Here is a 26806-nt window from a genome sequence, read left to right on the forward strand (position 1 = left end):
ATAACTTCACCATGCTCAAAGGGATATTTAATGTCTGTTTTTCTTTATTTTTATCTACCAATAGGTGCTTTTCTTTGCGAGGCATTGGAAAACCTCCCTGGTCTTTGTGGTTGAATCTTATTATGTGACTTGTTAAGCACATGTTTACTCCTGAACTTATTTAGGCTTGCCATAACAAAGTGGTTGAACACTTATTGACTCAAGACATTTCAGCTTTTTATTTTTTATTAATTTGTAGAAATGTCCTAAAACATCAGTCCACATTGACATTATAGGTTTTGTGTGTAGCCCACTGACAAAAAAAATCTAAATTTAATCAATTTTAAATTCAGGCTGTAACACAACAAAATGTGGAAAAAGTCAAGAGGTGTGAATACTTTCTGAAGGCACTGTATGTCGCAGATATTGAGATAGTCTCACCTCAGCAGGACCAACCAGTGTAGACAAGCAAAATAAAACCAGAGAGAGAGAGCTTTTTGATGGATCAGCTATTGAACAAAGGTCGTCTTTGCACTTCAAGACCATCTTAGCCCATTGAGCTAAAGCCTAGACATTACAACTTGGAGCTAACATGAGTCTTCAGGTCTCAGGCAAGATACTGCACTAACACTGTGACATGTGTGTATTGTAGCCTGGTAAATTGTGTTTTGAGGGGTAACCTACATGTTACAGACTCCTACATGTGCACTCTGTTTAGGCCTATTCACCATCAAACCACTGACTAAAACACTGCCAGCTGAGCTCGCCCCTCCCCTTCTACGCGTGCCCGTGGCTCTTTGCGCGCCCCCCACTGTTTCCCTCTTTTCGCGGGGTCCTGCAGTGCCTCCCCTCTCCTCGCCCCCGCGGCGCGCCCCCGTTGCTGTAATCCCGTCTGTGTCCGCCAGGAGGCAGTAAGGTTGCAGTGAGAGGCTACGCCACCAGAGCAGCATTACAGCGAGGAAGGCTCCACCAGATGGCAGTTTAGGATTGTTCCTTTCTGTTCCAAGGCGCGGTTCCCGCTTCTCACGACATATTTACAATATTAAAATCTACACACTTTTATCAGATATATCGATTTTTTATTTCGGAAGACAGTAATCGATTGGTCAATGGCCGGTAAAGGTGAGTTTGTTGGTATTTTGGTTGTGTTTTCGGCTTGTGGGAAAAGGGAGACGGGTCTCAGAATCAAAATGGTGGATTCAGAGAGCGAGAGAGAGGGATGGGGAGAGAGGTGGGGGATGGGTGCTGCTCTGCAAGCTAGCGGAGAGAGAACTGGATGTGCTTTCTCTCTTCGGCTAGCTAGCTACATTATCGAGAGCCATTAGCAGGAATGTCTCAACATGTCAGCTTGGAAGAACGCACGAGAGACTTGACCGCTGTGTTTTGCTAGCGTCACTTTTCAGCACTCGCCCTTAGTTTTCCCGTTATTAAGGCAATGGGTGTGACTTGTTTTATTGCTCTTGATAGACGGACAGAGATTCAAAGCATCAACACAATGTTGTATGCAGACTCTTATTGTAACGTTAGAGTGCCGCCTGCGCGAGCTAGCTAACTAGCCAGACATATTGCTATTGTTGCTAGCTAACCCTAATTCATTGCATATGTGTAGGGTTTACGGATGATATATTTGGGAGCAATGTAGCGTTAGTGTTCTATCGCTCTAGCTAGGTTGCTGTCACCAGTGTTATTTGACATCCATCCTTGCCAATCTATCACGCGATTCATAGAGATTCTGTAGAATTTTCACCAGTAACATTAGCCTCCTCGTTTTCCCACCCATTGATTTGACATGTTACTTATTGTACCGAAGTTCAACGTTGGCATTCTTGACAAATTGCAATATATTGACTAGTATATTATGTTTTGTAGGTGCATCTAGCTAACCCACTCCGCCCCCTTCTCTGCTAAACGAAATTTAGCGGGGAAGTGTGGAAGGGGGATGGGTTCCAAATCCAACCCTATTTACAGTCCAACCCTGTTGATTTCCATTCTCCCCACTCCAGACCTCACTCTCCCAAGGATCCATTCTAATGTCAGAAGTCAGTTATGGGTTATTGAGGATATCTGTTCACTTATACCATTCCAAATCTACATCTTTCTTTATTAATGAACTAGGAAATCTGGAGTTTGCACCTGCTAGCTAACTTTATCACATATGCTAACTTAAGCCTAACTCTTTGATGTTTGTGTTACACACCCAGTGTATAGAGTCTTGAGTCTGATGTTTAGGGTAAAGGGCTATACAGCCAACCAGCTTGTGTCCTAGGGATCATTCATTGATTGTAAACAGGGTGAAACAAGCTGAGCCATATGACTTTCCACCACCAGATTGAACTAGCAGCCTACCACAGACTATGCAGCCTGGAAAACCAACTGACTGTAAACTACCACTGGTGCTAGAGATAAAATGAAACTTTATTGTCCCACATTCCAATGTTGCTCGTCTCCTTTTGCGTACAGCATACAACATAGACTGGCAATATTTAAAACACCACACACTGCAGGCCAGGATATGATCATCACTTGGCAGGGCTGTTGTTGACACAGCTCTTGGTTGAGTAGTGTGACTTGGTAAGATTTCCAGTGTATGAGTAACCAATTACATAAGGCAAATGAACTTGAAATGGGAAACGTTTCAATGCAATGGGCTATACACTGTACTTCTCTGAGCAGCCTAGTTATTGACTTTGTTGAGTCGGGGGCTGGGCTACAAGTCTACAAACCTAACATTTTAGCAATTACAGCAGAGATGCCCATCTTCTGCAACTGTCTGAAAGTTTATCTCTTCAGACAGCACCTTGCCTCCTCTACCACTGAGCCGCCCCTCTTACCTATTGGACTTGTATTGCCACCACTTTCACCAGCACTGATTCTGCTCTTGATCATGATGTCGTTGTTTTATGTACTCTAGTTGAATGCACAGATTGTATCATACATGTTCAGCTAAAAAAGGTTGATGTCAAGCCCTGGTTATGTCGATGTGGATAAGACTGTCTGCTAAATTACTACAATTTAAAGTAGTGTAATTTTAGATTTTATTTCATGGTTTTAGAAGAACATGGGAGTAGAAATTCCCTTTCTTAATACCTAAACAATATTATCCAAAAACATCTGTTGGAAATAGGCTAGAGCTGTAGGCTAATAATGTTTTCAATGAATGTGAACCAATCATGAAACAATAGCAAGCTGCTGTTTACACAAAAGTTAGCCGGATGCGCTAGTCGTGGATTAAAAGGCAACGTTAACGCTTTAAACAGCATTATATTGTTTTTCATATTTTTATTCCTTTACTACTAATAGTAGCTGCTAATTTGCATATACTTGGTCGCCAAGCTCATAGTCGCCAACCATTAAGTTGCAGAATGTGACCTTGTCTGCGCCACCCATTGAAACTGGATGGTCTCCGGTAGACCATTAGAGGTAGTGACTGGTGTAATCGTGGCATTAGGCTAGGCCTAATGGGGAAGCCTTCCCTACCTCTTCAAAGGCAGGTGAAACACTGGAGTGGCTGTTCTGTAAGGAACGTCAGCGGAAGTTGGCGGAAGTTGCCGTCACTCTCTCATTTGAAAACAATGACATCCGGTCATCCTGCCGTCGGCACAGTCCAGTAATCCAGACCAGACTGTTATGTAGCAGACAGTATATGAATGCAGCAATATAGGTCTGGCAGATGCATCTTCTGCCAGATGGGGTGGAGTCTACACTAAAGCAGGGGTAGGCAACTAGATTCAACCACAGGCCGGTTTTTGTCAGAGTGGATGGTTGAGGGACCGGAACATAATTATAATAATTTGTACACTGGATATTGAGCACAACTAAGCCCCAAAAGTGGTTGTATTTTAAAATTAAAATAATGTAATATCTTGCTTACATTGAGACACGATCACATATGTCTCTTTTTATTATTCATGGTAATACTTGGGAACACATTTTTAGCTGAATTCCTTTAGATTTTTTTTCCATCGCGGCCCGGTTTTGGCCATCGGGCCGCCTGTTTCCGACCCCTGCACTAAAGCGTAACGGCTACAGTGTGGGTTAGATGTAAAATCTCTGGCTCAAGCCCTGCTCAGACTACCCCTGCCTTTGCCACTGTGTAATGACTAGTGTATTTATAGTAAGTTATTCATTTGTAATAGCTAGTTGGTTTGTGCGAATTAACCAGTTTTGATTTGTAACTGAATTAGTATTTTATAGTCTGGCCAATTACACCATAAATGATACTTTAACGTTGCCATTACACAGCTCCAGAGTGTTTCCCTTGACTTCAGCAGACTCAGCTTAGACATTGTTATTGAATCCAAGCTGAATCCAGATTTAGCACTGCGTTTGTGAAAGTGTGTGTGTGTGAAGAAAGTATGATTTCAGTTTTAGGGAATGACCGTTAACAAGCGTGTTCGCAAAAAGAATAGGCCCTATGTCTCTTTAGAATAATGAGAACATCTTGAAGCTAGCTAAAGCAAATAGTATGTATACAGGGAAGCTGTCAGGACCACTCGCAGGTAAAATAAAAACTTTATAGCTTCAATTGACATTTGAACAATCTGCTGCTATTAGTTAGCTGTCTGGTTGTGTTGCATAGTAAGCTGTGGTGTAGTTAGCAAGCTGGTTGTGGTGTAGTTTGCTAGCTGGTTGTTGTGTAGTTGGCTGTGGTGTAGGCCTAGTTTAGCTAGCTGTTTGTGGTGGAATCTGCTAGCTGATGTTTAGCGGGTTGGCTAGCTGATGTTTAGCGGGTTGGCTAGCTAATGTTTAGCGGGTTGGCTAGCTGACCTGTAGCATCAGATGGAGGAAAATAAATGTGGGGCTGAAAATGCTTGGTTGATTAATACAATTCCCTGAGACCTAGTAGACTGGTGTACTTGTTGGCTACTTGGTTCAACACCCAGTTGGTTGTACTAGTGTAACATTAACTGTATGTATCTAAAGGCATTGAAAGCACACAGTCAAGCATGTTTCAGCACGGCAGCATCGCATTGCATCTAAAGCTAACATGATGCTGCTAATATTTCTCCAACCGATGCTTGGCTGATTGTTTTTATAGCACAGTATTCTCCAACACTACTGCTGCTGGTGACAAACTTAATGTAGCCCACCCTCGGGGGATCAATAAAGTACATTTATACACACATTTTACATAGTTGTCTGCCTAACCTATATCATGCTCCTGAGATTTTCTGGTGGAGAAAGCCTGCTCACACTTAGATTAAGTGTGTGTGTGTGTGTGTGTGTGTGTGTGTTGTCCACTTCATCTGCCCTCATAGTCTCATGTAGGATTAAGGGTTTCCCTGTAGCACAGCAGATTAAATAACCCTTCTAACCCCAGATTACCCCATTACCAGTGTATCAGCAGTGGTCTGGTAAACTACACTCATGCATGATGAACATTGCCTGTTTGGGACCTGAAGACTAATGTTAAGATGTTTAGACTTTAGCTCAATGGGCTAATGCAGTCTTGAGTTGAGATGAAGAGAGGTCAGGCCCTAGGTTCTATATTTGGACAGTCACACCAGCACATTGACAACCTGGAAATGTAACTTTCCCCCAGTAGCATCTCAAGGTAATCCAAACACCTTTGGCCAAACAAACATCTAGCTTATAAACAAGTGCAGCAGAACATTACAGACTGGACCTTTAGCCGTATGTAGGCTGCCTTCATGACCGGGCTGCAGAGAGTTCAGCCCTGGTGGATATGCAGTGCTCTTGAACCCACAGTCTTTAACACACACACACCGATTCTGCTAGTCACAGTAATGGGTTCTCTGTAGTGAAATGATAACGTTCTGGTGCCTCTTATGTCATTAGGATATAATAGCCTCAGCTGGAGAAATCAAAGTGTGTGTGTGTGTGGGGGGGAATAGCAACAGACCGTGAATGTGGGCCAAGGTGAGAGAGACAGAAAGATGAGAGACAAACTAATGAGTCTCTCTCTCCCAGCTCCCCCCCAGCCCTTCTCGCCTCCTCCTCTGCTCCCGCTGCTCTCCCTCTGTGCTCTCGTTCTCTCCTCCATTTCACTCTCCCTCCCTCCCTCGCTCTCTCTGCGTCTCCATTTTGCGATAGCTGCAGTGAGCCAGGCGGCCATTGCAGAGAGAATCTTCTTTCTTTCCCTTTTTTCTTTCTTTCTCTTGAGATAAAAAAAAGACATATTTATTTAGGCCAAAGCCTACACTAGAGCTCTGTAAAACCACTGTATTACTGTAGAGCCTACACTAGAGCTCTGTAAAACCACTGTATTACTGTAGAGCCTACACTAGAGCTCTGTAAAACCACTGTATTACTGTAGAGCCTACACTAGAGCTCTGTAAAACCACTGTATTACTGTAGAGCCTACACTAGAGCTCTGTAAAACCACTGTATTACTGTAGAGCCTACACTAGAGCTCTGTAAAACCACTGTATTACTGTAGAGCCTACACTAGAGCTCTGTAAAACCACTGTATTACTGTAGCGGCTACAGCCCAAAGCCTACACTAAAACTCTGTAAAACCACTGTATTACTGTAGAGGCACTCTATATTATAGAGACCATGATACTGCATTATTAACTGAGCCTCCACTACAGATACCTTAGAGCAGGCCAGGGGAGCACCACTCATTTGTCAAGGGGGCATGAGTTTATTGACATGATTCAAGGGACCAGAGAATGAAAATTAGGAAGGTACTTTGTTATGGCTAATGGGCTGGAGACAGTGAGGAGACATGTTATTCCCTTATTACATTTTACATTTTAGTCATTTCGCAGATGCTCTTATCCAGAGCGACTTACAGGAGAAATTAGGGTTAAGTGCCTTGCTCAAGGGCACATCGACAGATTTTTCACATACACACACATTCACTACAATATCTACTATGCTGATGTTTAAAGACTCATTCCATGTGGGATTGGCAGAGAGAAAGAGAGAGAAGAGTAGGAGAGGGAAAAGATGGAGGAATGGGGAGTGAGTGAAAGAGAAATAGGTTGTGTGTGAGACACTTAATCCCATCATGTCGGAAGTTTACATACACCTTACCCAAATCCATTTAAACTCAGTTTTTCCACAATTACTTACATTTAATCCTAGTAAAAATTCCCTGTTTTAGGTAAGTTAGGATCACCACTTCATTTTTAAGAATGTGAAATGTCGGAATAATAGTAGAGAGAATGATTTATTTCAGCTTTAATTTCTTTCATCACATTCCCAGTGGGTCAGAAGTTTACATACACTCAATTAGTATTTGATAGCATTGCCTTTAAATTGTTTAACTTGGGTCAAATGTTTCGGGTAGCCTTCCACAAGCTTCCCACAATAAGTTGGGTGAATTCTGGCTCATTCCTCCTGACAGAGCTGGTGTAACTGAGTCAGGTTTGTAGGCCTCCTTGCTCGCACAAGCTTTTTCAGTTCTGCCCACACATTTTCTATAGGCTTGAGGTCAGGGCTTTGTGATGGCCACTCCAATACCTTGATTTTGTTGTCCTTAAGCCATTTTGCCACAACTTTGAAATTACGCTTGGGGTCATTGTCCATTTGGAAGACCCATTTGCGACCAAGCTTTAACTTCCTGACTGATGTCTTGAGATGTTGCTGGAATATATCCACATAATTTTCCTTCCTCATGATGCCATCTATTTTGTGAAGTGCACCAGTCCTTCCTGCAGCAAAGCACCCCCACAGCATGATGCTGCCACCCCCGTGCTTCACGGTTGGGATGGTGTTATTCGGCTTGCAAGCAACCCCCCTTTTCCTCCAAATATAATGATGGGCATTATGGCCAAACAGTTCTATTTTTGTTTCATCAGACCAGAGGACATTTCTCCAAAAAGTACGATCTTTGTCCCCATGTAAAGTTGCAAACCATAGTCTGGCTTTTTTATGGCGGTTTTGGAACAGTGGCTTCTTCCTTGCTGAGTGGCCTTTCAGGTTATGTTGATATAGGACTCGTTTTACTGTGTGTATATAGATACTTTTGTACCTGTTTCCTCCGGCATCTTCACAAGGTCCTTTGCTGTTGTTCTGGGATTGATTTGCACTTTTCGCACCAAAGTACGTTCATCTCTAGGAGACAGAACACATCTCCTTCCTGAGCGGTATGACGGCTGCATGGTCCCATGGTGTTTATACTTGCGTACAATTTTTTGTACAGATGAACGTGGTACCTTCAGGTGTTTGGAAATTGCTCCCAAGGTTGAACCAGACCTGTGGAGGTCTACACATTTTTTTCTGAGGTCTTGGCTGATTTCTTTTCATTTTCCCATGATGTCAAGCATAGAGGCACTGAGTTTGAAGGTAGGCCTTGAAATACATCCAGTGTGTACACCTCCAATTGACTCAAATTATGTCAATTAGCCTATAGTCCCGTGTAGCTCAGTTGGTAGAGCATGGCGTTTGCAACGCCAGGGTTGTGGGTTCGATTCCCACGGGGGGCCAGTATGAAAATGTATGCACTCACTAACTGTAAGTCGCTCTGGATAAGAGCGTCTGCTAAATTGCTAAAATGTAAATGTAAATCAGAAGCTTCTAAAGCCATGACATCATTTTCTGGAATTTTCAAAGCTGTTTAAAGGCACAGTCAACTTAGTGTATGTAAACTTCTGACCCACTGGAATTGTGATACAGTGAATTATAAGGGAAATCATCTGTAGTCTGTAAACAATTTTTTGAAAAATGACTTGTGTCATGCACAAAGTAGATGTCCTAACCGACTTGCCAAAACTATAGTTTGTTAAGAAGAAATTTGTGGAGTGGTTGAAAAACAAGTTTTAATGACTCCAACGTAAGTGTATGTAAACTTCCTACTTCAACTGTATGTGTGTGTATATATAAACTCAGCAAAATAAAAACACCCTCTCACTATCAACTGCGTTTTTTTCAGCAAACTTAACATGTGTAATATATTCAACAACTGAGACACAAACTGAACAAGTTCCACAGACATGTGACCAACAGAAATGGAATAATGTGTCCCTGAACAAAGGGGGGGTCAAAATCAAAAGTAACAGTCAGTATCTGGTGTGGCATCTCCTCCTCATGGACTGCACCAGATTTGCCAGTTCTTGCTGTGAGATGTTACCCCACTCTCCCACCAAGGCACCTGCAAGTTCCCGGACATTTCTGGGGGGAATGGCCCTAGCCCTCACCCTCCGATCCAACAGGTCCCAGACATGCTCAATGGGATTGAGATCCAGGCTCTTCGCTGGCCATGGCAGAACACTGACATTCCTGTCTTGCAGGAAATCACGCACAGAACGAGCAGTATGGCTGGTGGCATTGTCATGCTGGAGGGTCATGTCAGGATGAGCCTGCAGGAAGGGTACCACATGAGGGAGGAGAATGTCTTCCCTGTAACACACAGCGTTGAGATTGCCTGCAATGACGACAAGCTCAGTCCGATGATGCTATGACACACCGCCCCAGACCATGACGGACCCTCCACCTCCAAATTGATCCCGCTCCAGAGTACAGGCCTCGGTGTAACGCTCATTCCTTCGACAATAAACGCTATTCCGACCATCACCCCTGGTGAGACAAAACCGCGACTCGTCAGTGAAAGCACTTTTTGCCAGTCCTGTCTGGTCCAGCGACGGTGGGTTTGTGCCCATAGGCAACGTTGTTGCCGGTGATGTCTGGTGAGGACCTGCCTTACAACAGGCCTACATGCCCTCAGTCCAGCCTCTCTCAGCCTATTGCTGACAGTCTGATCACTAATGGAGGGATTGTGCGTTCCTGGTGTAACTCGGGCAGTTGTTGTTGCCATCCTGTACCTGTCCCGCAGGTGTGATGTTCGGATGTACCGATCCTGTGCAGGTGTTGTTACACGTGGTCTGCCACTGTGAGGACGATCAGCTGTCCGTCCTGTCTCCCTGTAGCACTGTCTTAGGCGTCTCACAGTACGGACATTGCAATTTATTGACTTGGCCACATCTGCAGTCCTCATGCCTCCTTGCAGCATGCCTAAGGCACGTTCACGCAGATGAGCAGGGACCCTGGGCATCTATCATTTGGTGTTTTTCAGAGTCAGTAGAAAGGCCTCTTTAGTGTCCTACGTTTTCATAACTGTGACCTTAATTGCCTACCGTCTGTAAGCTGTTAGTGTCTTAACGACCGTTCCACAGGTGCATGTACGTTAATTGTTTATGGTTCATTGAACAAGCATGGGAAACAGTGTTTAAACCCTTTACAATTAAGATCTGTGATGTTATTTTGATTTTTACGAATTATCTTTGAAAGACAGGGTCCTGAAAAAGGGACGTTTCTTTTTTTGCTGAGTTTATATATATACACAGTGCCTTCAGAAAGTATTCACACCCCTTGACTTTTTCCACATCTAGTTGGTACAGCCTGAATTTAAAATCAATTAAATTTATATTTTGTCATTGGCCTACACACAATACCCCATAATGTCAAAGTGGAATTATATTTTTAGAAATGTTTACTAATTAATAAAAATGAAAAGCTGAAATGTCTTGAGTCAATAAGGATTCAACCCCTTTGTTATGGCAAGCCTAAATAAGTTCAGGAGTGCAAATTTGCTTAACCCTTTGAGCATGGTGAAGTTATTAATTCCACTTTGGATGGTGTATCAATACACAGAGTCACAACAAAGATACAGGCGGTCTTCCTAACTCAGTTGCCGGAGAGGAAGGAAACAGCTCAGGGGTTTCACCATGAGGCCAATGGTGACTTTATAACCGTTACAGAGTTTAATGGCTGTGATAGGAGAAATCTGAGCATGGATCAACAACCTTGTAGTTATTCCACAATACTAACCTAATTGACAGTGTGAAAAGAAGGAAGCCTGTACAGAATAAACCTATTCCAAAACATGCATCCTGTTTGCAACAAGGCACTAAAATAATACTGCAAAAAATGTGGCAAAGCAATTCACTTTTTGTCCTGAATACAAAGTGTTGTGTTTGGGGCAAATACAACACATTACTGAGTACCACTCTCCATATTGTCAAGCATAGTGGAGGCTGCATCATGTTATGGGTATGCTTGTCATCGTTAAGGACTGGGGATTTATTCAGGATAAAAAATAAATGGAATGGAGCCAAGCACAGGCAAAATCGTACATGAAAACCTGGTTCAGTCTGCTTTCCACCAGACACTGGGAGATGAATTCACCTTTCAGCAGGACAATAACCTAACACACAAGGCCAAATCTACACTGGAGTTGCTTACCAAGAAGACAGTGAATGTTCCTGAGTGGCCGAGTTACAGTTTTGACTTAAATCTACTTGACAATCTATGTCAAGACCTCAAAATTGTTTGACAGAGCTTGAATAATTTTGAAAAGAATAATGGGCAAATGTTGCTCAATACAGGTGTGGAAAGCTCTTAGAGACTTACCCAGAAAGATGCACAGCTGTAATGGCTGCCAAAGGTGCTTCTACAAAGTATTGACTCAGGGGTGTGAATACTTATGTAAATGCGATATTTCTGTATTTAGTTTTCAATTACTTTGCAAAAAATTATAGAAACATGTTTCACTATGGGGTATTACATTTACATTACATTTTAGTCATTTAGCAGACGCTCTTATCCAGAGCGACTTACAGTTAGTGAGTGCATACATTATTTTTATATACTGGCCCCCCGTGGGAATCGAACCCACAACCCTGGCGTTGCAAACGCCATGCTCTACCAACTGAGCTACATCCCTGCCGGCCATTCCCTCCCCTATCCTGGACGACGCTGGGCCAATTGTGCGCCGCCCCATGGGTCTCCCGGTCGCGGCTGGCTACGACAGAGCCTGGATACGAACCAGGATATCTAGTGGCACAGCTAGCACTGCGATGCAGTGCCTTAGATGGGTGAAAAAACAACTTTTAATCAATTTTTAATTCAGGCTGTAACACAACAAAATGTGGAATAAGTCAAGGGGTATGACTACTTTCTGAAGGCACTGTATCTGTTTGGGATTTTTGCGGTCAAATTATTTATAACTATGTTCTGGCCCCCCGACCATCCGCTCAAGGAAAACTCGGCCCATGGCTGAATGTAACTGGGGACCCCTGCCTTAGAAGGTGTGTGTCTGCTTCTCCTGGCCTTCCTTGTATGACTGGGTTAGGATAGTTCTATATCTCTCATTTACCTGCATGGGGCTGCTACTGGCCGCCTCCTTTTCCTATCAGTTCTTTATCTATTCTCACTCTTCTCAGACTCTCTGTTGATCGGTATAATTTGATCCTCCTTTCTATTTGGCATTCCCCTTAGGTGAAAACTCTTGTTATTATACCACTGAAGGATGCTATGGTCTCTCTGTCTTTCTCTCTCCCATGCCAGGCTTGTTGGCTCTCATATAGAACCTCAGGGATAAGAACCCCACACTGGTCAGTGTTCAACTGAATGTAGTATTGTAGTACTGACTGCAGTATTACTGACTGCAGTATTGAAATGAGACATGCGTAAATAGCTGGAGCGGTCAGTGTCATCCGAGTCCTAGTCGTAGCTAGTGTAGCGTGGTGTTAGTACCACGACTGAGTCCTCTGGTCTCTCCCTGCCCTCATTTCTCTGCAGTCTACAACTGTTTTAGATCAGAGGACAATTACACGGCAAAAATTCCTCATCCAAATGACATGATATTATGTTTCAGAAAAATATATAATCATGTCCTTTTTTACTAGTAGGCCTAGATGTCTTTGTCCAGATTGAATGGGCCAGTAATTGCAGGCAGCAGTGCTGTAGAGAGCTGTCTTTTAATATGCTATTTCTCTCTTTCTCACCTCCGTCTAGTTGCCGTTGGAAACACCTGGGGTGTTTTGGACAGGATTCTCTTCTTATGAGTGATGCTCTTTAGAGTGCAGAAGCTTTAATCGTGGGTCTGCTCGCAGCAGCAAGGGAGAAACTGAGATTTCTGCATTGTTCCTCTGAGGATGTGTGTGTTTTGATCTCTAAGAAGAAGAGTACCTGTTCAAATGCATTATTGATGTAGGCAACACCTTTTCTCTCACTATCACATGGAGCTGTCTGTGAGTGAAGCTTCATGCTCTGCCAAATGATAGGATATTTAACAGTAGACTACTGTCCTCCTCCTCCCAAGAGATGTGTTTTCCTCATCTTCAGTGCTGCTGTTAGTTCCCACAGCTTTGTTGGACAGAGGCAGCCTAGCGGCAGGTCTCTCTTTCCTTGTTCCCATTATGACAGCATTCTCATGGCCGACTTTATTCAGGTGAAATATGATTGTATAATGTAGGTGATTGTCATAAGGATAATGTGTTATTATCTGACAGGTCATCATAGTTGAAAGCAGTGGAGATTCTGAACAACCGCAGTGGAGGGACTTCTAACGGATCCCCAGAGATCACAATGGATCTCTTCATCTCTTTTGTGCCATCTTACCCCCTGTCCCTCTCCCCCTCCTCTTTCCCCAATCTCCCCCTTCCATCACTCTCTCTCCCCCTCCCCACCCGGTCCCTTCTCTCTGTGCTCAGCTCACTGCTCAGCCAATCAAATCAGTTGGGGGGGGCTTGACCCACAAGGGTTGCCATGGTAATGCCTGCCTGCCTCCCGGAGTACATGTCATGCATGTTAAGTGGCTTACACACACACACACACACACACACACACACACATAGTTATATGTGTGTTCGGTCAGACCACAGATGATAAAATATGAGCGCTGGATAACTGTCTCTGTAACCTGTTATACAAGCCCTTGCGGCCTGCCTCCAGGTTTGTGTGTGTGATCTCTCACATTGATTCTAAGCAGGATTAGCCTATTATAGCAGAGGAAGCTCTGGTTATTCTGTGTAGTATGACACACACACATTCCTGTTGCCACAGCACCACCTGGAATGTCAGGGTGAGGGCTTCAGAGTGCTCTGAGCAGTACAATCACACAATTCCACTCTCTCTGTCTCTCCTTGTGGAGCTGCTCTGCTCAGTGACGAAGGGACACACACACACCGACCTCTCACCCAGGCAGCTCCCAAAGCTGTCAGAGCCCAGTAACTGGAAAACAGAGACCGCAGGTGTACGTGTGTGTTGGCTGCTCTCTTTTTAACAGGGAACAGACACTCCCTCCAGGCTTCGTTGTGTGAGACGAGAGAGAGAGAGAGATCTATGTTAATTAAGGAGTAGTAGTAGTATTCAGTTGATGGTCAATAACAACTCTGGCAGACACCCATCTCTGGCCTTCTGCCAAGGTGATACACAGCACAGCTTTTAAATACTGTCTGAACCCAGTCACACAGATTTTCACTGTTGCTTTAGCCTTCTTTCTCCAGAGAGAGAGAATATAGAATTGGGGAGGGATGGAAGGAAGGAAGGAGAGGGACAGATGAGAAGGAGAGCACATTTCAGCCAACAGTGGGAGCGTAGTGATCCTTGGAGAGATGTTGCTAGAAGTGTGGTGGTGGTAGGGGGTTGTACTACATAATGACAGTAGCTGATGGTTTTCACAGATCTTCACAATCCACAACCTTTTATTAGTTAAAACCTCAAAATGTGTACCAATGTTATTGGGTAAAAAATAAACGGACATCTTCTACCTACAAGTCCAATCAACAATTTACTTTAATCGATCAAATAAATCAATAAATGATCATATGTATATTATTATATAGCGGTACAAACTAGCTATATTTTGTATATTATCTCAAACATCAAAGACATTGTTAGACTATAAACAAGAGTAGATAGACCTAGCAATAGCTGAGATAAAGCTGAGAATCCATCATCTCTTCCCTCTCAGTACTTCTCTGTGTGCCCTGCTGTGTGTGACAGACAGACAGACAGAGGGGTAAGTGTGTGCAATGTGCATGTGTTGGTAACAGACTCTCTCGGCTGGTGTGCTCAAGCTCTCACCAGTTTCTCTGTGTGTGAGAACATTTAAATACAGTCTCTCCTAGCCTGCCCCCTACTGTTGTTTAAGGCCAGTCTCAGCCACACACACACACTCACACACACACTCACCCTCCATAATACTCCCTAGACACACTCAACTAAGAGACAAAACACTACATAAACTCACGTTTAACTTATTGAGAGGTTAGATAATTTTTCAAATAATTAAAACCTTGTTAAAGCCGTATAAAGTGTGTTTATGTTGGTGGAGGTGAGAGGACTTTGTGGATCATACTGCCACTGGTGGCTGAAGCAGGGTACTGCATCCACTCATAATATATATTTACTACACTAGGCCTTATATTTAGTAATGACTGTTATTTTGTATAAATAGGGTCAGGAGTTTTTGCCTGGTCAGGCAAGCAACCTGACTAGGACAAACTTTGAATCTTACTTATAGCCTATAGAAGGAGCCCTAGAGTTTTCCTGACCTTGCAACCATGAAAAACTCTGGGGTCTGACCAGGAAAAAATGATTGTCCCTTTTCATAAAGGATCAGATTTGATACTTTTTCTTCACTTTAAAAGTTGAAATCATGTTGTTTGAAATGATTAGAATTTGTAATGTTGTGGTTGAAATGATTAAATGTAATTGAATTGGTTAGAATGTTGTTGAAATGATTAGACCTCTTTTGGGTTTGCACACTCTTGACACGCCCCCTCTAGACTTTACTGTTGCACTTCCTAAAGTGGCCAGTTGGTGTCTCCCTTTCAACTCTTTCTTCTCTCCTCTACCTGCTTTCTTTCTCTCCTCCTCCCTCCCTTCTATCTCTCCTCTACTACTCACTCTTTCTCCTTTCTCTCCTTTTTTCTTTCTCTTTTTTAAGTTGCATAAATGTTGAGAATATTCCAAACTAAATCACCAGGCATTTGTGACATGACTAAACTGTGTGTCTCTCCTCTCTCTCTCTCTCTTCTCTCTCTCTCTAGGGGCTGGTGTGTTGTGAGAGCTGTGTCCCCAGTGTTGAGTGAACCCCCCCACACACACACACACACACACGTGCGCACGGCTGACCCGCACCCGAGCCACACCCCTCCCTCCAGCAGACCACATACACACATCCTTTCCTGAGGACACATATCCCTCCCCTGCAGCAGTCAGGATGATCACCTCTGAGCTGCCTGTCCTACAGTGAGTCTTTACCTGTTGCTTCGTCAACCAAAGCCTCATTAAGAGTTCACAACCCATCACAACACACCCCTGATGCGGTAATTAGTCGAACGTAGGTGTGTGTGTAATGTATGTTGTGACCGCTGAGTGTGGGTAGAATTATGTACAGTGGGGAAAAAAAGTATTTAGTCAGCCACCAATTGTGCAAGTTTTCCCACTTAAAAAGATGAGAGAGGCCTGTAATTTTTATCATAGGTACACGTCAACTATGACAGACAAATTGAGAAAACAAAATCCCGAAAATCACATTGTAGGATTTTTAATGAATTTATTTGCAAATTATGGTGGAAAATAAGTATTGGGTCACCTACAAACAAGCAAGATTTCTGGCTCTCACAGACCTGTAACTTCTTCTTTAAGAGGCTCCTCTGTCCTCCACTCGTTACCTGTATTAATGGCATCTGTTTGAACTTGTTATCAGTATAAAAGACACCTGTCCACAACCTCAAACAGTCACACTCCAAACTCCACTATGGCCAAGACCAAATAGCTGTCAAAGGACACCAGAAACAAAATTGTAGACCTGCACCAGGCTGGGAAGACTGAATCTGCAATAGGTAAGCAGCTTGGTTTGAAGAAATCAACTGTGGGAGCAATTATTAGGAAATGGAAGACATACAAGACCACTGATAATCTCCCTCGATCTGGGGCTCCACGCAAGATCTCACCCCGTGGGGTCAAAATGATCACAAGAACGGTGAGCAAAAATCCCAGAACCACACGGGGGGACCTAGTGAATGACCTGCAGAGAGCTGGGACCAAAGTAACAAAGCCTACCATCAGTAACACACTACGCCGCCAGGGACTCAAATCCTGCAGTGCAAGACGTGTCCCCCTGCTTAAGCCAGTACATGTCCAGGCCCGTCTGAAGTTTGCTAGAGTGCATTTGGATGATCAAGAAGAGGATTGGGAGAATGTCATATGGTCAGATGAAACCAAAATAGAACTTTTTGGTAAAAACTCAACTCGTCGTGTTTGGAGGACAAAGAATGCTGAGTTGCATCCAAAGAACACCATACATACTGTGAAGCATGGGGATGGAAACATCATGCTTTGGGGCTGTTTTTCTGCAAAGGGACCAGGACGACTGATCCGTGTAAAGGAAAGAATGAATGGGGCCATGTATCGTGAGATTTTGAGTGAAAACCTCCTTCCATCAGCAAGGGCATTGAAGATGAAACGTGGCTGGGTCTTTCAGCATGACAATGATCCCAAACACACCGCCCGGGCAACGAAGGAGTGGCTTCGTAAGAAGCATTTCAAGGTCCTGGAGTGGCCTAGCCAGTCTCCAGATCTCAACCCCATAGAAAATCTTTGGAGGGAGTTGAAAGTCCGTGTTGCCCAGCGACAGCCCCAAAACATCACTGCTCTAGAGGAGATCTGCATGGAGGAATGGGCCAAAATACCAACAACAGTGTGTGAAAACCTTGTGAAGACTTACAGAAAACGTTTGACCTGTGTCATTGCCAACAAAAGGTATATAACAAAGTATTGAGAAACTTTTGTTATTGACCGAATACTTATTTTCCACCATAATTTGCAAATAAATTCATAAAAAATCCTACAATGTGATTTTCTGGATTCTTTTTTCTCAATTTGTCTGTCATAGTTGACGTGTACCTATGATGAAAATTACAGGCCTCTCTCATCTTTTTAAGTGGGAGAACTTGCACAATTGGTGGCTGACTAAATACTTTTTTTCCCCACTGTATGTGTATCCCTCTCGGTATAAGTATATTGTGTGTGTGTTGCAGGGACTCGTCCAACGAGAGCGGAGCGGCAGACACAGTGAGTCTGAGTATGAGTGTGAGTGAGCTGGAGGACCCGACAGACACTAAAGGCAAGAAGAAGAGAGGGAGGCCTGGGAGACCACCGGTAAGAACACCTTTCTATGTGTGCGTGTGTACGAGGGAGTGAATGTGTCCGATTCCATCTCTGTACATAGTTTCTTCCTGTATATCCGAACCCTTTGCCCCGCCCCCTTTTAGGCAGCCAATAAGAAGCCTCGGAAGTCCCCAGCGGAGAAGGCTACAGGCGGTGCTAAAGGGAGGAAGGCCAATGGGGTCCCTCAGACCAACGGAGAGGGAGGAGACCCCGTCACTCTGTTTGAGGTGGTCAGAATGGGGAAGAGTGCCATGCAGTCTGTGGTAGATGACTGGATAGAGTCATACAAGCAGGACAGAGACATCGCTTTACTGGACCTCATCAACTTCTTCATCCAGTGTTCTGGCTGCAAAGGTATTACACATAGTCTACTGTTAGTTAACATACTGCTATCTACACACCAGCCAATATTCTGATTCTATAGGCCTAATTTCGAGGTTGAATGGTTGTATTGTGGTTGTTAAAAGGTTGTATTGTGGCTATGTGTAACCCTCTTCAGGCACAGTGCGCATCGAGATGTTCCGGAACATGCAGAACGCTGAGATCATCAGGAAGATGACGGAGGAGTTTGACGAGGTAATACATCGACGCTGTCATTGGTCGGATGAGTGGATGGTGGGAGGGAGGGAGGGAGGGATAGGTGGGGGGATATAGACTGATGTATGTATTGACGTATTGATGTATTGACCCTAAGGACACTGTGACTGCTGATATAAAAAGGGCTTTATAAATACATCTGAATTGACTGACTACTCTCTCTCTATGCCCTCACCCCAGTAATAGATAAACATATTGATCATGTCTGTCTGTGGTCTACAGGACAGTGGGGACTACCCTCTCACCATGCCCGGGCCACTGTGGAAGAAGTTCCGCTACAACTTCTGTGAGTTCATCTGCGTATTGATACGTCAGTGCCAGTACAGCATCATCTATGATGAGTACCTCATGGACACGGTCATATCCCTCCTCACGGGACTATCTGACTCGCAGGTCAGAGCCTTCAGACACACCAGCACACTGGCAGGTAAGAGACTCCCTTTCCCTCTCTCTTTCTGTCCCCTCCCTATCTTTCTGTCTCTCTCTTTCTCTCTCTCTCTCTCTCTCTCTCTCTCTTTCTGTCTCCTGTCTCTCTCTTTCTGTCTCCTGTCTCTCTCTTTCTGTCTCCTGTCTCCTCTCTCTCTCTTTCTGTCTCCTCTCTCTCTCTTTCTGTCTCCTGTCTCTCTCGCTCTCGCTCTCTCTGAAAGAACTGGAGACCAGTTTCATTGCTCTGTGTAGATTACAAGATCTATCTAAAATATATATTTTTGGTTCTTGAAGATCAGTTGTATTGTGGCCCTGTCTCTCTCTCTTTTCATCTCTCGCTCTCCCTCTCCCTCCAGCGATGAAGTTGATGACAGCGTTGGTTAATGTAGCGTTGAACCTCAGTATCCACCAGGACAACACCCAGAGACAGTATGAGGCTGAGAGGAACAAGATGGCCGGAAAACGAGCCAATGAGAAGCTAGAGCTGCTGTTGCAGAAGAGGAAGGAGGTACGTGATTGGTCTGCTGGTGGTTGGACACACACACACACACACTGACCTCCTAACTATGTTGTTTCCCCCAACAGCTCCAAGAGAACCAGGATGAGATTGAGAACATGATGAACTCCATCTTTAAAGGAATCTTCGTCCACCGCTACAGGTACACACACACACACACACACACACACACACAGTAATGAAAGTAGTGATGATGGTGATGATGTTAAAGGTATTGGTGTGTGTTTCAGGGATGCTATAGCTGAGATCAGAGCTATCTGTATTGAGGAGATTGGAGTTTGGATGAAGATGTACTCTGACGCCTTCCTCAACGACAGCTACCTGAAATATGTAGGATGGACCCTACATGACCGGGTAGGCGCACGCACGCACACACACACACGCACGCGCACACACACACACACACACACACAGGGGCATGCATGTATACACTTACACTCTTTCTCTCTCTCTCTCTCTCTCTGTAGCAAGGTGAGGTACGTCTGAAGTGCCTGAAGGCTCTCCAGAACCTCTACACCAACAGAGAGCTGTTTCCTAAACTGGAGCTGTTCACCAACCGCTTCAAGGACCGCATCGTGTCCATGACTCTGGATAAGGAGTATGACGTGGCTGTGGAGGCTATTAGACTGATCACACTCATCCTGCAGTACGTATCAACACACAGACACACACGTTTGCCTTTACACATATACTCCTATAATGGGACCCTGTGTGTTTATTGTAATGGTTTGTGATTGGCTGCGGTGTTTAATGTAACTGTTTGTGATTGGTTGTTCTAGGGGCAGTGAGGATGCGTTGTCCAATGAGGACTGCGAGAATGTCTACCACCTGGTTTACTCCGCCCACAGACCTGTCGCCGTGGCAGCAGGAGAGTTTCTGCACAGGAAGTGAGTCTGTCTGAGTGTTGGAACCCAACCGATAAATCCATTCAGCAATATTATTGGCTGATATTGACCTTTTCCAGCAACATTCCACTTTGTGTGCAGGTTGTTCAGCAGACATGACCCCCAGGCAGAGGAGGAGTTGGCTAAGAGGAGAGGGAGGAGCAGCGCCAACGGAAACCTCCTCCGCATGCTGGTACTCTTCTTCTTAGAGAGTGAGCTCCATGAACATGCAGCCTATCTGGTGGACTCTCTGTGGGAGAGTTCTCAGGAGCTGCTGAAGGACTGGGAGTGTATGACTGAATTACTGCTGGAGGAGCCTGTACAAGGAGAGGAGGGTAAGACACATACATCTCTAGAGTTTTACCATAACTCAGTGGTTAATTGTTTTTATCACGATATCTGTTTTTATCACGATATCTGTTTATATCACGATATTTGTTTATATCACGGTATTTTTTTAGATCACGGTATCTGTTTATATCAGGATATTTGTTTATATCACGGTATTTGTTTATATCACGATATCTGTTTATATCAGGATATTTGTTTATATCACGATATCTGTTTATCACAATATCTGTTTTTAAAGAGTTGATTGACGATCAGACAGTGACCTCTCTCCCTTTCCTCGCTCTCATCACAGTGCTGTCAGACAGACAGGAGAGCTCCCTGATAGAGTTGATGGTGTGTACCATCCGGCAGGCAGCGGAGGCTCACCCACCCGTCGGCAGGGGCACTGGGAAACGTGTTCTCACGGCGAAGGAGAGGAAGACTCAGATAGACGACAAGAACAAACTGACAGAACACTTCATCATGGCCCTGCCCATGCTCCTGTCCAAGTACCAAGCCGACTCTGAGAAGGTGGCTAACCTGCTACAGATCCCTATGTTCTTTGATCTGGACGTGTACAGCGCCGGGCGTATGGAGAAGGTAGGAGTGTGTGTGAGACAGAACGGTGTGTGTGTGTGTTCATGCTTGGTTTTGTGTGTGTGAGAGGCCTAGTTGACGTTTCCGTGTGTGAAGTTTTCTTTATGGGTGACTTTATGTACTGTAGTTACTGACCTCCCTCCTTCTCCCAGCATCTAGATGCCTTACTGAAGCAGATCCGCCTGGTGGTAGAGAAACACATCGAGACAGACGTCCTGGAGGCCTGCAGTAAGACCTACAGCATCCTGTGTTCTGAAGAGTACACCATCATGAACAGAGTGGACATCGCCCGCTCACAACTCATAGACGAGATGACGGACCGATTCACACACTCTGTAGAAGACCTGCTGCAAGAGGCAGAGGAGGCTGATGATGACGACATCTACAACGTTCTGTCGACCCTCAAGAGACTCACAGCCTTCCACAAGTAAGACCATCCTTCCTCTCTTTCTCCCACGGTCTCATTTCAGACTCCCTCTCTCCATCCCTCTCAGTAAGTCTTGAAGATACAGGTCCTCCCTGGACTCTGACTGTCATGCTCTGTGTGTGTGTTCCCAGTGCCCATGACCTGACGCGGTGGGACCTGTTTGGAAGCTGCTACAGGCTGCTGAAGGCTGGTATCGAGCAGGGGGCCATGCCTGAGCAGATTGCTGTCCAGGCACTACAGTGTTCACACTACTCCATACTGTGGCAGCTGGTCAAAATCACAGAGGGAGCTCCTAGTAAAGATGACCTGGTGGCTCTGAGGAGAGTGGTGAAGTCCTTCCTGGCTGTCTGTCAGCAGTGTCTGTCCAACGTCAACACACCTGTCAAAGAACAGGTACAAACCAGTTTACACCTGTTGGACCAGCCTTAATCGAGTTCAATAAACCAGTCTCACTCCAGTTACACCTGTTAAACTAATCTTACTCCAGTTTAAACTGATGATAAGGGCAGTGTGTGTCCTCCCTGCTACACCAGTCTCAAACCAGTTTACACCTGTTCAACCAGTCTTTTTCAAGTTTAGTAAACCAGTCTCAAACCAGTTTAAACTCCAGTTTACACCTCTTTGACTAGTCTCACTACAGTTTAAACTGATGATGGTAGTGATGATGGTGATGTTAATAATAATGATGATGATGATGGAGAAAGGTGTTAATGATAGTGTGTTCTCTCCCTGTACAACAGGCCTTCATGTTGTTGTGTGACCTGCTGATGATCTTCAGTCACCAGTTGGTCTCTGGGGGCAGAGAGGGACTGGAGGCCCTAGTGTTCAACCCAGACAGCACCTTACAGAACGAGCTGCTCACCTTCATCCTGGACCACGTCTTCATAGACCAGGATGATGAGAACCAGAGCATGGGTTAGAGCTACACAGACACACACACACACAGGGTCGCCGTCAATAATGGCTGACCCTGGCCGTGGCCCCACTCTGAGGGTGTCTCGGGGAGTGGGATATGCATAAAACACATTTCCAATTCACACCACACACTTGTACATGTGTGAAATAGGACAATTGTAAGCACCCACCTAAATATTATTATTATTATTACACACACACAAATGTGTGCACACACGCATATACTACACACACAGACCACTAAGTGTGTATATTCTGTCTCCAGAAGGTGATGAGGAGGATGAAGCCAATAAGATAGAAGCTCTCCACAAGAGGAGAAACCTTCTAGCAGCCTTCAGCAAACTCATCATCTATGACATCGTGGACATGCCCGCTGCCGCAGACATCTTCAAACATTACATGAAGGTACTAAACTGTGTGTCACCAGTCTATTTGAAAGTGAAATGTGTCGTGACGTGACTTGCATTAATGTGATGACTGTTATTTATCGAATCAACTAACTGTTTAACTGTCACTCAGGAAGGATTAAATTAATAATGTAACAATTGACTCATTAGGAATTTGGGGCACCACGGAAGAAGTTGTTTAACGAGTTACCATCTCCCGAATTAAACTCTTAGAAGATATATACAGTGGGGAGAACAAGTATTTGATACACTGCAGGTTTTCCTACTTACAAAGCATGTAGAGGTCTGTAATTTTTATCATAGGTACACTTCAACTGTGAGAGACGGAATCTAAAAAAATCCAGAAAATCACATTGTATGATTTTTAAGTAATTAATTTGCATTTTATTGCATGAAGTATTTGATACATCAGAAAAGCAGAACTTAATATCTGGTACAGAAACCTTTGTTTGCAATTACAGAGATCATATGTTTCCTGTAGGTCTTGACCAGGTTTGCACACACTGCAGCAGGGATTTTGGCCCACTCCTCCATACAGACCTTCTCCAGATCCTTCAGATTTCGGGGCTGTCGCTGGGCAATACGGACTTTCAGCTCCCTCAAAAGATTTTCTATTGGGTTCAGGTCTGGAGACTGGCTAGGCCACTCCAGGACCTTGAGATGCTTCTTACGGAGCCACTCCTTAGTTGCCCTGGCTGTGTGTTTCGGGTCGTTGTCATGCTGGAAGACCCAGCCATGACCCATCTTCAATGCTCTTACTGAGGGAATGAGGTTGTTGGCCAAGATCTCGCGGTACATGGCCCCATCCATCCTCCCCTCAATATGGTGCAGTCGTCCTGTCCCCTTTGCAGAAAAGCATCCCCAAAGAATGATGTTTCCACCTCCATGCTTCACGGTTGGGATGGTGTTCTTGGGGTTGTCCTCATCCTTCTTCTTCCTCCAAACACGGCGAGTGGAGTTTAGACCAAAAAGCTCTATTTTTGTCTCATCAGACCACATGACCTTCTCCCATTCCTCCTCTGGATCATCCAGATGGTCATTGGCAAACTTCAGACAGGCCTGGACATGCACTGGCTTGAGCAGGGGGACCTTGCGTGCGCTGACGGCGTAGTGTGTTACTAATGGTTTTCTTTGAGACTGTGGTCCCAGCTCTCTTCAGGTCATTGACCAGGTCCTGCCGTGTAGTTCTGGGCTGATCCCTCACCTTCCTCATGATCATTGATGCCCCACGAGGTGAAATCTTGCATGGAGCCCCAGACCGAGGGTGATTGACCGTCATCTTGAACTTCTTCCATTTTCTAATAATTGCGCCAACAGTTGTTGCCTTCTCACCAAGCTGCTTGCCTATTGTCCTGTAGCCCATCCCAGCCTTGTGCAGGTCTACAATTTTATCCCTGATGTCCTTACACAGCTCTCTGGTCTTGGCCATTGTGGAGAGGTTGGAGTCTGTTTGATTGAGTGTGTGGACAGGTGTCTTTTATACAGGTAACGAGTTCAAACAGGTGCAGTTAATACAGGTAATGAGTGGAGAACAGAAGGGCTTCTTAAAGAAAAACTAACAGGTCTGTGAGAGCCGGAATTCTTACTGGTTGGTAGGTGATCAAATACTTATGTCATGCAATAAAATGCAAATTAATTACTTAAAAATCATACAATGTGATTTTCTGGATTTTTGTTTTAGATTCCGTCTCACAGTTGAAGTGTACCTATGATAAAAATTACAGACCTCTACATGCTTTGTAAGTAGGAACACCTGCAAAATCGGCAGTGTATCAAATACTTGTTCTCCCCACTGTATATATATGGTAAATATCGATAACAGTCATCTATTAAATCATAACCTCATCAGTCTCATTCTGAACGTCACATAATCCTTGAACCTGCAAGAACCCTAACCTTATTGGTGAATCAGCAATACACAAATTGGCTTAATTATTTATTTACTAACTTAACTAAATAACACAGAATACATAAACACACACACACACACGGTATAGGTTATGAAAAAGGGAGGGGTCAATAGAAAGGGAGAGACCAAGAGATTCAAAATATCGTTGTTACATTTGGAAACTATGCTCACAGTAATCATAATACTTAGCACCCTAACCACCGCTCATTCGGATAAGAAATGCAATGGATATATTTTACATTTTGTACATTAAAAAAAAAAAAATTTAGTCATTTAGCAGACGCTCTTATCCAGAGCGACTTACAGGAGCAATTAGGGTTAAGTGCCTTGCTCAAGGGCACATCGACAGATTTTTCCTAGTCGGCTCGGGGATTAGAACCAGCGACCTTTCGGTTACTGGCACAACGCTCTTAACCACTAAGCTACCTGCCGCCTAGCTGTCTCTCTGTTGAATCACTTTCTCAAAAAGGGTTTGAGTGTCCTGTCCCACTTCGGTGAGACTCTGCTTGTCTTCAAGTGGAGTGTTCGTTAGATAGATACTTCAGATGTACCAATGGTTGTCGGAAGATGGGATTGTCCTTCCCAACTCGTGTCTTTAGTGAAAGTTCTAGTACTTTACATGTACAGCTGCAGACTGATATGATAAGGTCTAGTGTGTGGTTGTAGATGTTGAGAGTTTCACCATTTCAAACGTATGGACTACCGTCTCACGTTTTCTGGTCTGTAGAGTGTCAACCATTTGTAACGCGAGCTCGCGCTTCACGTCGGCTGGTCTTTCTCATTCAAAGTTCTAACCATTTTAAACGTGCAGTCGCCACTCCGCGCTTCCTGGTCTAAAGGTTGATTTGTTTTCAAGGCTTTTTATGCACTCTGGGTAAAAGGGGCATTCCATCGTGATGACAAATATTTTGGAGAAAAATGTTTTGGTGGCAAAAGTCTCTCTATAACAAAGATATTTCAGTCTTACTATACTAGAGAACCAGAGGGAGAGTTTCTGCAAACTATTTATGACCAGCTGTTAAGTCATAAAACCGGCCCAACTCCCCCCCCCTCCACTCCTGTGGGAGGGGGGGGGTTTGGCTATCTGTCAGCCATTTGCCAAGCTGATCTGGCACCTTTGATCCTCACCAAGGAGAGAGTCATGACAAATGAAAATGACAATTGTTGTTTCCGTCCCTGATCCCTGTATGCTTTCATTTCATGTCTGATAGTCACACGTCGTCATGCTTGCCTCCTGTATCCTCAACCAAATAGTTGACTGGTTTCTCTGTCTCTCTCTGTCTCTCTCTGTCTCTCTCTCGCTCTCTCTCTCTCTCTCTCTCTCTCTCTCTCTCTCTCTCTCTCTCTCTCTGTCTCTCTCTCTCTCTCTCTGTCTTCTCTCTCTCTCTCTCTCTCTCTCTCTCTGCTTTCTCTCTCTCTCTCTCTCTCTCTCTCTCTCTCTCTCTCTCTCTGTCTCTCTCTCTCTCTCTCTCTCTCTCTCTCTCTCTCTCTCTCTCTCTATCTCTGTCTCTGTCTGTCTCTCTCTCTCTCTCTCTCTCTCTCTCTCTGCTGTCTCCAGTATTATAATGACTATGGTGACATCATCAAGGAGACTCTCAGTAAGACCAGACAGAGTGATAAGATCCTCTGTGCCAAGACCCTCATCCTCAGTCTGCAACAGGTACACACACACACCCGCACCACACACACCTACCCGCACCACACACACACTGACACACACTCCCGCACCACACACTCACTATTCACTGTCTGTGTTGTAGCTGTTCAACGAACTTCTTCAGGACCAGGGTCCTACTCTGGACAGAACGTCGTCTCACGTCAGCGGCATTAAGGAGTTGGCCCGACGCTTCGCCCTCACCTTCGGCCTGGACCAGATCAAAACCAGAGAGGCTGTCGCTACACTGCACAAGTAACACCCAACACACACACATGCTGTTTTTTATTTTT

At 44.4% G+C, this 26806-nt stretch overlaps 1 protein-coding gene and 1 pseudogene across 1 annotated transcript in view; both read left to right on the top strand.

The window, feature by feature from the left end:
* The window catches only part of LOC123481937, a 9709-nt pseudogene extending 8815 nt beyond the window's left edge, over positions 1 to 894 (top strand).
* A 47-nt stretch (positions 895 to 941) lies between these two features.
* Positions 942 to 26806, top strand: part of stag1a (stromal antigen 1a) — a 30756-nt gene continuing 4891 nt past the window's right edge. The window contains exons 1-19 of the mRNA XM_041904323.2: positions 942 to 1101; positions 15726 to 15927; positions 17721 to 17841; positions 17955 to 18204; positions 18350 to 18426; positions 18670 to 18874; positions 19230 to 19381; positions 19459 to 19532; positions 19621 to 19744; positions 19858 to 20036; positions 20170 to 20277; positions 20377 to 20609; positions 20918 to 21204; positions 21354 to 21628; positions 21760 to 22021; positions 22369 to 22543; positions 22809 to 22948; positions 26418 to 26519; positions 26620 to 26768. Coding sequence (XP_041760257.1) covers positions 15899 to 15927; positions 17721 to 17841; positions 17955 to 18204; positions 18350 to 18426; positions 18670 to 18874; positions 19230 to 19381; positions 19459 to 19532; positions 19621 to 19744; positions 19858 to 20036; positions 20170 to 20277; positions 20377 to 20609; positions 20918 to 21204; positions 21354 to 21628; positions 21760 to 22021; positions 22369 to 22543; positions 22809 to 22948; positions 26418 to 26519; positions 26620 to 26768 — 2942 coding nt within the window. The 5' untranslated portion in view covers positions 942 to 1101; positions 15726 to 15898. The remainder of the gene's footprint in view (positions 1102 to 15725; positions 15928 to 17720; positions 17842 to 17954; positions 18205 to 18349; positions 18427 to 18669; positions 18875 to 19229; positions 19382 to 19458; positions 19533 to 19620; positions 19745 to 19857; positions 20037 to 20169; positions 20278 to 20376; positions 20610 to 20917; positions 21205 to 21353; positions 21629 to 21759; positions 22022 to 22368; positions 22544 to 22808; positions 22949 to 26417; positions 26520 to 26619; positions 26769 to 26806) is intronic.

This window comes from Coregonus clupeaformis, chromosome 26, assembly GCF_020615455.1.
Source record: "Coregonus clupeaformis isolate EN_2021a chromosome 26, ASM2061545v1, whole genome shotgun sequence".
Lineage (NCBI taxonomy): Eukaryota > Metazoa > Chordata > Actinopteri > Salmoniformes > Salmonidae > Coregonus > Coregonus clupeaformis.